The sequence below is a fragment of the Vanessa tameamea genome, chromosome 6 (assembly GCF_037043105.1).
Source record: "Vanessa tameamea isolate UH-Manoa-2023 chromosome 6, ilVanTame1 primary haplotype, whole genome shotgun sequence".
In the NCBI taxonomy this organism is placed as follows: Eukaryota; Metazoa; Arthropoda; class Insecta; order Lepidoptera; family Nymphalidae; genus Vanessa; species Vanessa tameamea.
The window spans coordinates 4,112,856-4,126,137 of record NC_087314.1 but is presented as its reverse complement, the minus strand read 5'-3'; the positions used below and the strand labels follow the sequence as shown (position 1 = coordinate 4,126,137).

Below are 13,282 nucleotides of genomic sequence, written 5' to 3'. Positions count from 1 at the left end.
CAATCATCATATATATTTACTTGTTAGAAGCAATGTCAAAGTCTTACTCTAACTTCTACATTGTCAAAATATCTACCAGGCATCGGTTCGGAAAGGAACAGCTCAGATCTGAGAACTGAAAAGAAATACCGGAACTGTTTATTTTTTCAATAATTACTGTATGAACATTGTAGTTATTAATATTGATCTTATTATCTTAAAAGTCTAGAAGATTATTATACTTTAACACACAAACTTTTTATTAATTTTGCATTTGATAACTTTGAACCCCTAGGATCCTAGTATAAAATATACATTACCTAACAAAATATTTTTTACCCTTGTGTAGTAGTGTCACATTTGAAACTGTACGTCACAACAAGTATTTTAAATATGGGGAATACCGCATAATTATTTGATAAAATAGAATTTTAAATTTTTTTTTTTCGAACATTACTAAATTCAGCATTACTAAATTTATTTACGGATGACAACAATTATGCAGTTCTAATAAGAATATCATAGAATCTATATCGATTTGTTGAAATAGTAATTTTCGCCATTATGATATTTATCATAAAAAACAAACTCCTGTTTTGTTTTTTATTCCTAAACATTATTAATAATTACGATATGTTACGTTTTGACCTCGTAATAATTCAATTTTGGAATTCCACTTGTAATTGTTATTATTTTTTACGAAAAAACTAAAAGTATTCCATTTTCAAAAACGATTTCTGTAACTGAAGCCGTTATCTAACGAGTGCAATGTTAATTAGACCCTGACGCTACGTCAGATTCAAATAGCAAGACATGTGTGCAACACCTTATAAAATATCATGAAGAATTGCAATACTTACTGATCTGAAGATATCAATTGAGACCAGCGCGCGTTGCAATTTCAAATCTCTGACTTAAAGTAGTAATAGTACATATGTATATGACTTCATGTTTCGTTCAGGAATTATATATTTTTGAAGGAGAAGTTTAGGAGCTAATTTCAACAAGGTGAATACACGGTTCAGGCTTTCATCCAACACATGCAAATTTCCTCTTGATGTTTTCTTTCACTGCTGACTGTAAGGAAACTTATAAGCAAATTAAACCCGCAACCTTCGGTTAATAGTCTAATATTCTAACCACTGGGCCATCACCGCTCGCCATTGGTAATGTACACGTATTCACTTGTTATTTTAATTTACTTTCGTTCCTGAGAGTTAACACTTTGTTAATATTACTTACGTTTTTATTGTTATTAATGTTGATAAGCATTACCATTACTTACTGCTCGTAAAATAATCACAGTCCGACCGAAGTGGACATTCTTTTAATTGTATGAGTATCCGATTTCAACTGTAGTAACTGTCTGTGTTAACTGTAGAAAGTTAATTACGATTTTTGTTGAATTTACGTCTTTTTACAAAATTTTAAGTTCTTCTTCTTACAAGAATGTTTCTTTTTTTATTTTTATCGATACATAAACATTTAAAGAGAATATACCAGTTTCATACTCTAAGACCGTTCAATAATGAAAAACCAAAACACATATTACACCAATACACTAAGCCTAATAACGATGTTACTATAATATAAACAAATATCCTATTTTTCCTCTAGGTATATAATTCTACGCACACATATTTGCTCACACATTTTATAGAATAAGGCTGCTGATGTGTCCCTGTCATCATATATTCTACTGCTAAGCAGCAATTCATATACTGTTGTGTTCCTGTTCGAGGAGTGAGTATGCCAGTGTAAATACAGGGACAAAGGATATAACATCTTAGTTCCCAAGATGCGCAAATATCCATAGGCAGTGGCGACCACTTGCCATCAGGTGGCCCATTTGCACGTCCACGTAATTATTCCATAGAAATGATTCATTGAAGTTGAGATGAGATGGAATAAAAAAGGAATGTATCGTATCCATCTTCGAAGCAAAAGCCTCCTCGACTATTAAGCAAAAAGACGTGTATTCCGCCACGCTGCTACTAGCTATAAACATGCCCTAGCCTTACTTAACGGTGTAAAGGCACTTAGATACCTTAAACTCACAGCTATTCCTTGATCGTCGGATTAGCAAGAACTTATCGTTATAATGCTTAGCTATTATCATCCCTACTCTTACTATCGTAGGAGTTGGAAATTATAATGGAAATTATGAAATCCTTAATTATAATGGATAGAAAAGTTACCAATTCCATGAAAACAAAATTAATCCTCATAATCTTATGCATTATATTTGACTGGAACCTTTCTCGATTAATCACTTCGTAATACAATAACCAACCATTCCAAAATTCTAATTATAGAATTTATTAATATGACATGGTTGTTTAATTTTCATTCATAATCAAAGTGCCACTTTTGGAGCGGAACAATTCATGAAATATTTTGATGACGCAGGCTCAAGTCCAGGCAACCACAGGGAGTTTGCATAAGATTAATTTATTGAGGCTCGTGATTGGCTCTGAATTATATCATCGTGAAGAAACTCGTATCGGTTGGATCTCTCACACATATAAATTTTCCTTTAAAGGAGTAGTTCCTCTTCCTTAGCAAAGTAGTAGGACGTTATAAAGCTATAACTTTCAATACATTTATTTATTTACCTGACAATACCTTCAGGAGAACAAGTATTGAAGTCGAAATTAACTAAGATGTTAAATAAATCTGGTTTTGATAAATAGTTAGTAAATTAAATCGCATCCGAATCACAACTCTTGGCAGAAGTAAAACATTTTTGCATCAAAAAGGTTGCATACAAATTCAATTTTTAAATTTTATTCTAATCGTGACCAAATGTTTGAACAAAGCCGTTCAATCCTCGGCTTCACCCGTGAATAAGACCTTTTTTTATCACGCGGTAAGTAACCTAATTAGTAAACCAGGGCATAAGCTATCTCTATTCTAAACTTCATTCGAATCCGTTGAGCCGTTTTTGAGGGATTGAGTAACAAAGATAAAAAAATTACATTTATAATATTAAAATAGAACCATTAATCAAATTCTTACTAACTGTCTATTTTTACGCGTAATATTATTTATTATAAAACAACTTTCAAAAGGAAATTATTTCCTTATAACCGCCTATATATTAGAAATTTTGATATAATAGTTCTAATTTGAATATTACGAGTTCATAATATATTAGAAGAATGTATAATGTTGCCAAAACATAAATAAAAGTGTGCGTTTGTGTGCATGCTTGCGTGTACACACACGAACGCAGCGTCTCGCATATCTCGAGATCAATTGATTGGACCTTTGGACAACATCACATACATTACTCTGATCCCAATGTAAGTAGCTAAAGCATTTCATTCCATAACATTATGAAAAATCAGAAGTAACGACGGTACCACAAACAGACCCAAGACAGTATAGAAAACTAATGAACTTTTTCTACAACGACTCGGCCGGGAATCGAACCCGGGACCTCGGAGTGGCGTACCCATGAAAACCGGTGTACACACTACTCAACCACGGAGGTCGTCAAATTGATGATATCGACCTATCGCTAATTTAATTCGATATGATAATATAATTAACGTTACATCTGTGTAAACAAGTGCATGTTTATTAACTTGATTTAGCCTTTTTATTAGTATTTATGATCATAGCGTAAAAGAACCTACGAAAAATAAACACGCATACACACACATATACCTAAACTATGAAGACTCTCAAAATATAGAGAAGTCGATAATAGAGATGAAACGGATATCCGGTAACTATCCGGTATCCGGCCTATCCGGCCGCCATAATACTATCCGGCCGAATACCGGATAGCTACTATTCGAATACCGGATAGACATCCGGCTGAATAAAAAAAACTGGATAAAAGAAACATATTTTTAGTAATTCTTTAGTTAGTCTTTCTAATCACACAATAGTAAATTAATGTAATATAAACCAAATAAATGAATTAGTGCTAATACTAATCTCTCTGCATTGAGAGGTAGCAGGCGGTTGCGTTTCTCTTCATAAATTAGGCCAGCTTCAGAAAAAAGTCTGTCGCTATACATCCTGCTGCAAAGTGCAGAAAGGTAGATTTTGGCAAACTTTGTTAAATTTGGGTATTGTTTGGCATTAGCTGCCCACAAAGAATGAGGGTCGCAATTGCGATCTATGAAACCCATAAAAACCTCAATAGATTCATCATTCATCAATTAATATATATATATAAATATATCATTTAGGTATATTGACCGCCCTAATCAATGATAGATTTGTATTGTGTTGGAAATTAATTATTTTTACTCTTATGAAAAGGTCTAAATGTGCAAACAAATATTACGCATTTGATTATTTATAAAGAAAACTGAGAACGCGTCGAAAGAAATAGTGGTCAACAGTTGGCTACTAAGTACCAACGCACGCAAACTAGTAAAGTATGACGTTTAGCGAATGTCAAGCCCACTAAGATAATAAAGTTGGCTCGTTTATTTTAGTTATTTTGTATTGTCACCATAAAAAAGACTACGTGTCATTTCTATTCTTCTGACGGAATAAAAAGTAAAAGTACCTACACGAAAACAAAAAGAAAGCATTTTGACAAGATGCAACAATGAATATTCTCTAGAGTTATTCTGTAAGAAGAAACTCGAACACCATAGTACAAGAGCGTACAATATCAGACGGTGATATACGACATTGACTATGATATTTAAGAATACACGTATCAAAATGGCGTATCGCCGTAAGTCGGTTGTCACCAGTGAGATACGAAGTGAATTCTTATAGAATCGCACCGTTAGGGTAATTATTGTCAAATTTAATATGACGAAACTAGAAAGTTCGTGGCAAGTTTACTTTTTTATAAGCATTAAGGCTCGTGCACACCTCGACCATTTATTTGGGTCGTCAATTAATTCGATAATAGTGAAAATATACAATTCAACAAAATATAAATCCATGAGGACAAATCGCCGGGATTTGCAAATATTCGTATATATTAAAAATGAACTTCTGGTCAACAGAGGTTTACCCAGTGTGGGCACCAACGGATAAACTAAAAAAAATGTTGCATTTCTTCCTTGCTAAAGTAAACATTTTAAGTTTTCACCTAGATCGATAAATTAATAACGACTCTTTGTCTTTAAAGCATTTTATTCGTTTATATTTATCGTTATTAATGAACAAAAAATCCCCCCCCCCCCCCAATCCAATCCAAAAGGGAAAAGCTAATATACGCTATAACTTATTCCAAACACAAAACGACAAAAGTCAAATGAACAAAATTTGACATCGAATTTAGGCGATATCCTCGGTCGAGAGCTTGAATAATATATGATATTAATTTTGGATTTTGAAAAAAAATTTTGATAGACGACAATGCTTTTTTTATTTAATTTTTTATTTTTATTGAAATATTTTATTTTTTAATGAAACTTTGAAAGTAATTTTAAAGTATATATAAGTGGAATAATATTTTATTATACGTAAATCTAGTTTGTTTATCTTTATTCTTTGTTCAATTGGATTTTTTTCATTTCTGTATCCCTGACAACGTGTGTATCACCTGTGATGGGTTGAGCTACGTATAAGTCTCACAAATAAACAGACTTACTTTCGTAATAATTACATTCTACCTGGATGTGCATTTAGCTTTAAGAATTGTTATCTTACATATTAATAGCGTAAGCCGATTTTTGTCCCAGTATAATATATAGTTATAAGGCGATAGCAGGATATAAAAAATGGTTATGGTCTCATTTTGAAGACCTCCAGCCGTAGATGTTCAGAAAGTTAAGGAGGATTATTGATGGTATTTTACTAAATTATTACGAATTAACAAAGAATATCTTTTGAAAAAAGTTACTGGCCGGCTCGAGATTTTAACAAAAGCAAAGTTTACCAAAAAAACAATTTATGTTTTCGACAAACTCCAATTCTAACTAAACTAATAATAAAAAAAAATTAGTATATTATTTGATATTAAAATTTTCATTTAAATGAGGTTACATCATTTTTGTAAATGAGTGCCTTGCAGTTTACAATGAAATCTAAACAAAATCTGTCATAGATTCCGAAATCCCGAAAAAATATTTTGAATAAACGCGAAGTTTCGCGGGGAACCCCCTAGTATTATATGAATAACTGACATTATAAAAGTATTCAGCTTAAAATTATGTGATTTGGCTGTGTTAAATCATATTACTTAAATTTCCTAATTATTTTATACGGTAACCATTTGACATGGCAAGAATGTCCCCTTATACTCACTCGTATGTAGGTCACTAAGGCCTAAACGAAAACTAAGCCTACAAGTTCGATAGAATTTCACCATAGTATTGGAATGCTTTTGGTAAACAAGTTTTTTAAAATAAGCGTAAAAGCTTAGTTATTCTGATAAGAAAAAAAAAACATTATTTAAATTGTAGTCATTATTAATTAATGCTAAAAACACTATAAGAAATTTGAATGGAAATAAATATATGTTACTGTTAAAGCTCGAACTATGGTAAATCTTAAGATTTTCCAGTAAAATAGTACCCTTTTATAGTAACGTATACATAGCTAAAATAAATGACCCGTATTCGTCAATTGCATTATGGTTAGTTATTTCGGCCTCGTAGTTATTCATCGAGAAAGCTTCTTCGATTGAAATCTAACCAATTATTATGAACGGACGTGATTTCGAGCATAACGATTGCCTATATAAATAAAAAACCATGAATTGACATCACAACATTGGTATCGAAAATAAACGATCTTGAAATCGTTACAGACTCGTAATTTTTTTTTTTTTTAATTGTTCTAAGAACATTGCGTATAAAATTAAAACCAGTTTAATTTTACTTATTAAGTGGAAAGTTATATGAATATTTATTAACAAAGAAGCTCGTACTGCTATGCTTGTAAAGTAGAAGTAGGTAAATATTTTTATGTCTAAAAATGTTGGTAAAATATATTTATTGTTGTGTAACGTTATCTATCGCGGAATTTGATGGCATTTCTTTTTCGTATTCATTACTAGTTGCCTACGGCTTTGCAAAATAGATTTTCGTTTCATATACGTATTAGAACCAACCTCCGTCTCTCTGTCTGTAATTATCATACGTTTTAACGAGAAGTTGAGGAACGAAAGCGGGACAAAAAAAATACTTTCACTATTTTGATATTTCTAAACACACACTCATAAATATCTCAATAATATAAATGCAAATAGTTCTTTGCTTCAAGTGTTAAATTTGTATTGACACATATACAATCGCCAACGCATCGTGAGAAACCTCGCATAAGAAGAGATTCTGACATTTGTATAATCTGTCCATCCAATCCGATAAAGAAATCGAACCCTCGCACTTCAACTCGACCGGTTTTGAAATGTTTACGCTTTTCCCATTAAATTATTAGACTAACTAGCTCACGGTAGATTCGGAGACGTCATAGAAACCATGCAACCTTTCACAAATGTCACAGTTTTTGGTCACCGGCTATGCTCATATCATCTGTTTTAATATTTGGTCGCGGCGAAGAATATCTTCGACATTAATAAGATAAACCTATATTTCTTTCATTGAATCCTGCTCGTTTTTAAAAACAATTGAAGTCAGGGTCACCTGACTTTACATTTAACTCCCTTAGAGTATAAGTTGCTGAAAAGCGCTGACAGAAAAATCAGAGGAATACCATACATTCTATTATCTATTTAATTAAGGGATACATTTACGCAAACTATTTCCAAGTTAGCTACATTACGGAGCGTCTGTGCAAAAAATTATGCTTCTAGACCAAACAGTTTAGGCTTTATACTATATGTGAATATACTGAGCACTGATTAACTCATACACAATGTATCAGTAACAACTGAATCTATCCATTCTAAAGATTTTGAAGTAATTGCTTTTTCACGTCTTCCAAATTCAATTCTTCCAACAATTCTCACTTTAAAATTAAATATGTTATATCATTTAAACTTTTTCAAATTCAAGGTTGATTTTCATTTGCCGGTATTTTATTACAATGAATTTAGAAATTTTAATCGATCGTAACACCATTCTTACACGCAATACAATCGTTATTTTATTAAATAATTATTTATTGAGTGTGGTCAAGTACAGTAGCACTATTCAGTTAGTTATTGACCCCGGAACACGATCGTGAAATTTCAGAAAGTTATATATAACATTGATTATAATTAAAACGTATAAACCTTACACGCATTTAAATAGCATGTCGCCGTAAGAAGGTTATTAAAATTTCATAAGTGAAATATAAACTTAGTTCTTACAGAATAATACTGCATATTTGAAATACGTGTTCCATATTTAAATTTCATGTATTATAAACAGTTGATTGTAATGATGTTGAATGAAAAAATATGGAATATTTTTCTACTATGATTGTAGACGTGATGATTTCGTTTGGCAACGAAGACTAATCTCAAGAGACCAATCAACTTCGTAGGATATTTTATAGTGCACAAGTGTCTGTGCTAACACAGGTTCACTCTCAAATCTGACACGATAGAAAAGAGTTCAGGCGCAGGGTCAACGGCTTTACGTACATTTTCAAAGTACCCTCCCGGTGTACATACTTCCAACTGCAAACTCCGAACTGTTATTGAGAATTTTTCGATAGAAAACCCAATGACTTTTTATCGAGCCTGGGGTTTGAACCGAGGACCTTGAGAGCTGTGACCTTATATCTACCCATTAGATGAACGAGGCAATCAAATATGAAATTGAGTCTATAATAAACGGTATACGTAGTTATTAAATGCAAGTAATTATTACTTTACGTCTTATTTATCTTACGCAATTATGTATAATTTTTTAATTATTCGATTGCGTTGAAACTTTGTTTTCTTGTTGGTGACATGTGTGAAGGTTAATAGCATAGAACAATGGGCGACGCAAAAACCATATACGACGTTTCGATAACGAATCATACCTATTATACTGATAAATACAGTAGTTATCTAGATACATGGATGGATGGTACGTTGTATACTGAAGTTAAATACTCCGAAAATTATATGTATAAAGTCACCTTTTTTACAATTTAATAAATGTCAATACGTCGCAAGTACGACAGCACGGTTCAATGGCTTGAAATATTTCGCAAGCACACAAGTAAATTGTTCAATTATATTTTGTAAATTGTAATTGAATACTGTTATGGCTGTTATCCAAGTTAACTAAAATAGATGTAATTATGACCTATAATTATAAATATTAACGTAATTAAAATTAAATGATAAACATGGTAGGGGTTTGGGTACCACCCATTTGTCTAAAGTTCTACCGCCACACAGCAATATTTAATATAAGTACAGACACGAGGCAGCTTAGTTACCAAGTTTCGTTGAACATTTACGGAACGGTTAATATTTCTTACGGCGCCATTGTCTATGGAGGTTAATGACAACTTACCTTAAGCGGATGTTACCATCCGCTTACCGTTACAAAAATATAGTAATACAATATGAACTGCTCCAGAATCCCCAACCATCTCTTGTCAGTAGAAGATGAATCGTTTACATTTGTTTTTTTTTTATAAAATACAAATTTTAAGGGTTGGTTGTCAGATTTTATTCAGACAAAACCATTATAAATTATAGCCTTGATGTTATTCAAATGTATAAGCTATATTATTGTAAAGCTTCATTAAAATCTATTCAGTAGTTATTACGTGAAATAGTAACAAATAATCCATACGTACGAACTTTCGCCTTTATAATATTAATAAAAGGTTTAATGGTAATTATTATTATTAACAATGACATTTTTTCCTTTTTCAGATGCAATTCTTCATGGTGCTCTTCCACTCCATAAGCGCACTGGTATACGACTGTGGATACCCAAAGTACGTTTTATTAATGACTCGTTTTTTTTACATTAGCAGCCTGTAAATGTCCCACTGCTGGGCTAAGGCCTCCTCTCCCTTTGAGGAGAAGGTTTGGAGCATATTCCACCACGCTACTCCAATGCGGGTTGGTGGAATACACATATGGCAGAATTTCGTTGAAATTAGACACATGCAGGTTTCCTCACGATGTTTTCCTTCACCGCCGAGCACGAGATGAATTATAAATACAAATTAAGCACATGAAAATTCAGTGGTGTTTGCCTGGGTTTGAACCCGAAATCATCGGTTAAGATGCACGCGTTCTAACCACAGGGCCAACTTGCCTCTTTTTTTTTTGCTATTTCAAATGCGAAGTACGAAATAGGTTTGGTACCTATATCAATTCATTGTTAGTGTAAACTATTTAATTATTGACTAGTACACGGTGGCGGTGCCATATACATATGTGTGACCCTTGACTAGAAAAGTGTGACGATGACTGATTGATACTAATCCCTATTCTTAATAATGCTATACTATTTTTTGAATTAAAAAAAAATAGAATTTAATTTGAGAGGTTGAATAAATATAGTAAGTTAAATAATTTCGTTGCTTATACGATCTTTAATTTTTTTTGTATAAGTACTTAGTAAAAAAAAATTGTAATATCTTGATTCATTATTATGTTATTAAAACGTGACTTCAATATTAAAAGTCCAGAGACGAAAGTATTACAAGTTTCATTTTTATACTTCTAAAATAGAATAACAATTTGTATTTGAATCATAAAATTACATGTTTTACTTTGGATATCATAAAATGAAACACATGCAACGCCACCGCATAAAGGTATTCGCATCGAAAACGCAACATAGAAAGTTAATCAAATGTTCCGCAATTAATTTCAAATTATTTATTTTCCAGATTCATCGCCTCGGGCCTGATACTGCATTCATCCATCTTCATTGTTCTGTTCACAAACTTCTACGTGCAAGCGTATAAAAAAGATAAACCAAAAACGACAGTGGATGTTAACGTCACTAATGGCTACATTACGAATGGACACGCTAACGCAAATGGACACGTTTCAGTTAACCCAATAGATAGAGCAAACGCTTATGAAAACATAACCAATAGTTACATGGACGAATTACATTCATCCGATGCATTCATTAACGACATAAATCTAACAAACGGCTACATAAACCATCTCGGTATGAAAGAAAAAGTGCAATAAACAAAATAGTGATTGTGGAAAACGAAAGACTTTGTAAATAATTTACTTTTAATACGGTACAAAGACTTTGTTACAGAAATGGTTATACAATTAATGCTCAGTTAAATATAAACAATCGAATTTATATTATTGATGTTCTTTGAACGTTGGAATTGTTTTATCTGAAACTGTTTTCAATAAGATTTTTTTTTTAAATTATAAATGAAGTTCCGTTTAAAAACGACAAAATCGATATCTATAAGAAATCACAAATTAAACGATTATATTTCGACTGCATTAAAAACTTCTTGTGACGTTTTTTTGCCATATAATTCAATTAATAAGAATTAACGAATTCTATTTTTAATTATCAAACCAAAATTCGAATACAAATGATTTGAATATTTCATTTATATAAAGTCATTACATAGATTTGAATGCGTTTATCTTTTATTGAATCAATAAAACTTAAACGATTTGATTGTGGTAATAAAATTGAAAACCGCTGACAATGATTTTATAATAAACGGATTTTCTTATAATAGTTGTTAAGCGGCTGTTTAGTTAAACATTGTTTTCTCTTTCTCTCATCATTTAATTTACATTTGAAAGAAGGAGACAGCAATGTTTAAGTAACACCGCCTTAAAACTTCTATAGGGTAATCCATTGATATTAAAGCCGTTAGTCCAGTGTGATTTTTCTTATTGTATTATAATGTGTCTATAATTCTTTATTATTTTATTTTTTACTAAAATCTCTAATGGTGCTATCTAATATTTTTATATTATTACGCATTATACTTTTTTCTTTCTATTTACGCGACTTAAATTAATCTACCTCATAGTCTTCCGTCCTCTACATAAAATTCGTCCAATATATAGCTTTATTTAATCTTAGGCGTAAATGTAAATATTATAAGTATGCGTGTGTGATGGTCCTTGGTTCGATTGATCTGCGTCCCATTTAATAAGTTTTTTTCATCATATTATTAGGTAAGGGATATTTTAAATCATACCGTAAATAATATATAAGGAATTATAATGCGACATTTGAAAGATGCTATTTACAAAATACCAGTTGATAGAAAAAAAAAATCGAAACTTGTATTCTTTAACACAAACAAATAAATATTCTAAATATATAATATAACAAACGCTGCATAAAACATTATTTTTAATAATCGTATTATCCAGCGTTAACAGTATTACAAAAAATTTTTATCAAAATTAAGTTATATTATTGTTATACAACTATACGTAATTATACAATGTATATAATGATGTTATACATATTATAGTTCCCGGTGGAAGTAAATGTTTAGAAATGTTTTAATGTTGGCAATTTTATGTATAATATTAAATTAGTGTGTGCAACGTATACCAGTCAGTTGTAGCTCAAATATTGTAATTCTATAAATATATTGGATTTAGAATAAGAAAATTTAAGACTATATTTTAAATGTACACTTTTTTACATAAATAAAATATATTTAAACATCGAATGTACTTTTTTATTTTTACCTGAATGGCAAAGGCAAAACTTATTATGCCTACTCACCTGTGTAAGTAAAATGTTATGAACAAAACAATCTTAAATTTGTCTTTATATCAATTAACCAAAAGGTCGTAAGCCGTATGTATAATTCTACGTTAAAGATATAAATAACTTAATTACTACGAGATATTGTTAATAGTCAATAGTAACCCTTGCTCACCTCACAGCGAAAACTAGGTTGATTGTGGTCACCGGTAACAAAAAAAACACAAAAGTATTGCCACAGTTAAAAAAACAAAGTATTCTTTATTACCATGCAAACTTCCACCGAAAATTGGTTTGAACGAGATCTAGTAAGTAGTTTTTTTTTTAATACGTCATAAATCGTTAACTGCAAATTACCTTTCATTCCATCGACTCAAATATAAAAATAAAAAATACGAACATTTAATTTCATAAACATAAAACTTATGCATAAACCGTGGACCATTATTTTCTAATAATAAATCTGTAATAGGTGCCTATTAGCTTGTTTAGCTATCTCAAGCCTATATGGGCTCGCATATACATAGTTAGTTCTAAATCCATCATTTAGGTACGCAATTATAATGTTAACTTAATTTTAAAAAAAATACTACTATTAAAACATCAATCAAAGTTACAACGAACGACAAGAACTTTTATATTATGTTACTTGCTGCTACGGAACCCTTCTGGGTGAGTCCGCCTCACACTTGGCGGCTTTTTATATTTAATTGTATTGAGTAATATGCATTATTTATCGAAATTAA

The 13,282-nt window shown here is 31.2% G+C and overlaps 1 protein-coding gene across 4 annotated transcripts in view; it reads left to right on the top strand.

Moving 5' to 3' along the window:
• Nucleotides 1-12,498, top strand: part of LOC113393533 (very long chain fatty acid elongase 7-like) — a 52,546-nt gene extending 40,048 nt beyond the window's left edge. For all 4 annotated transcript variants that reach the window (XM_026630479.2, XM_026630476.2, XM_026630477.2 and 1 more), the window contains 2 exons: nt 9,734-9,798; nt 10,705-12,498. In XM_026630479.2, coding sequence (XP_026486264.2) covers nt 9,734-9,798; nt 10,705-11,017 — 378 coding nt within the window. In that variant the 3' untranslated portion in view covers nt 11,018-12,498. The remainder of the gene's footprint in view (nt 1-9,733; nt 9,799-10,704) is intronic.
• The last annotated feature ends 784 nt before the right edge of the window (nt 12,499-13,282 follow it).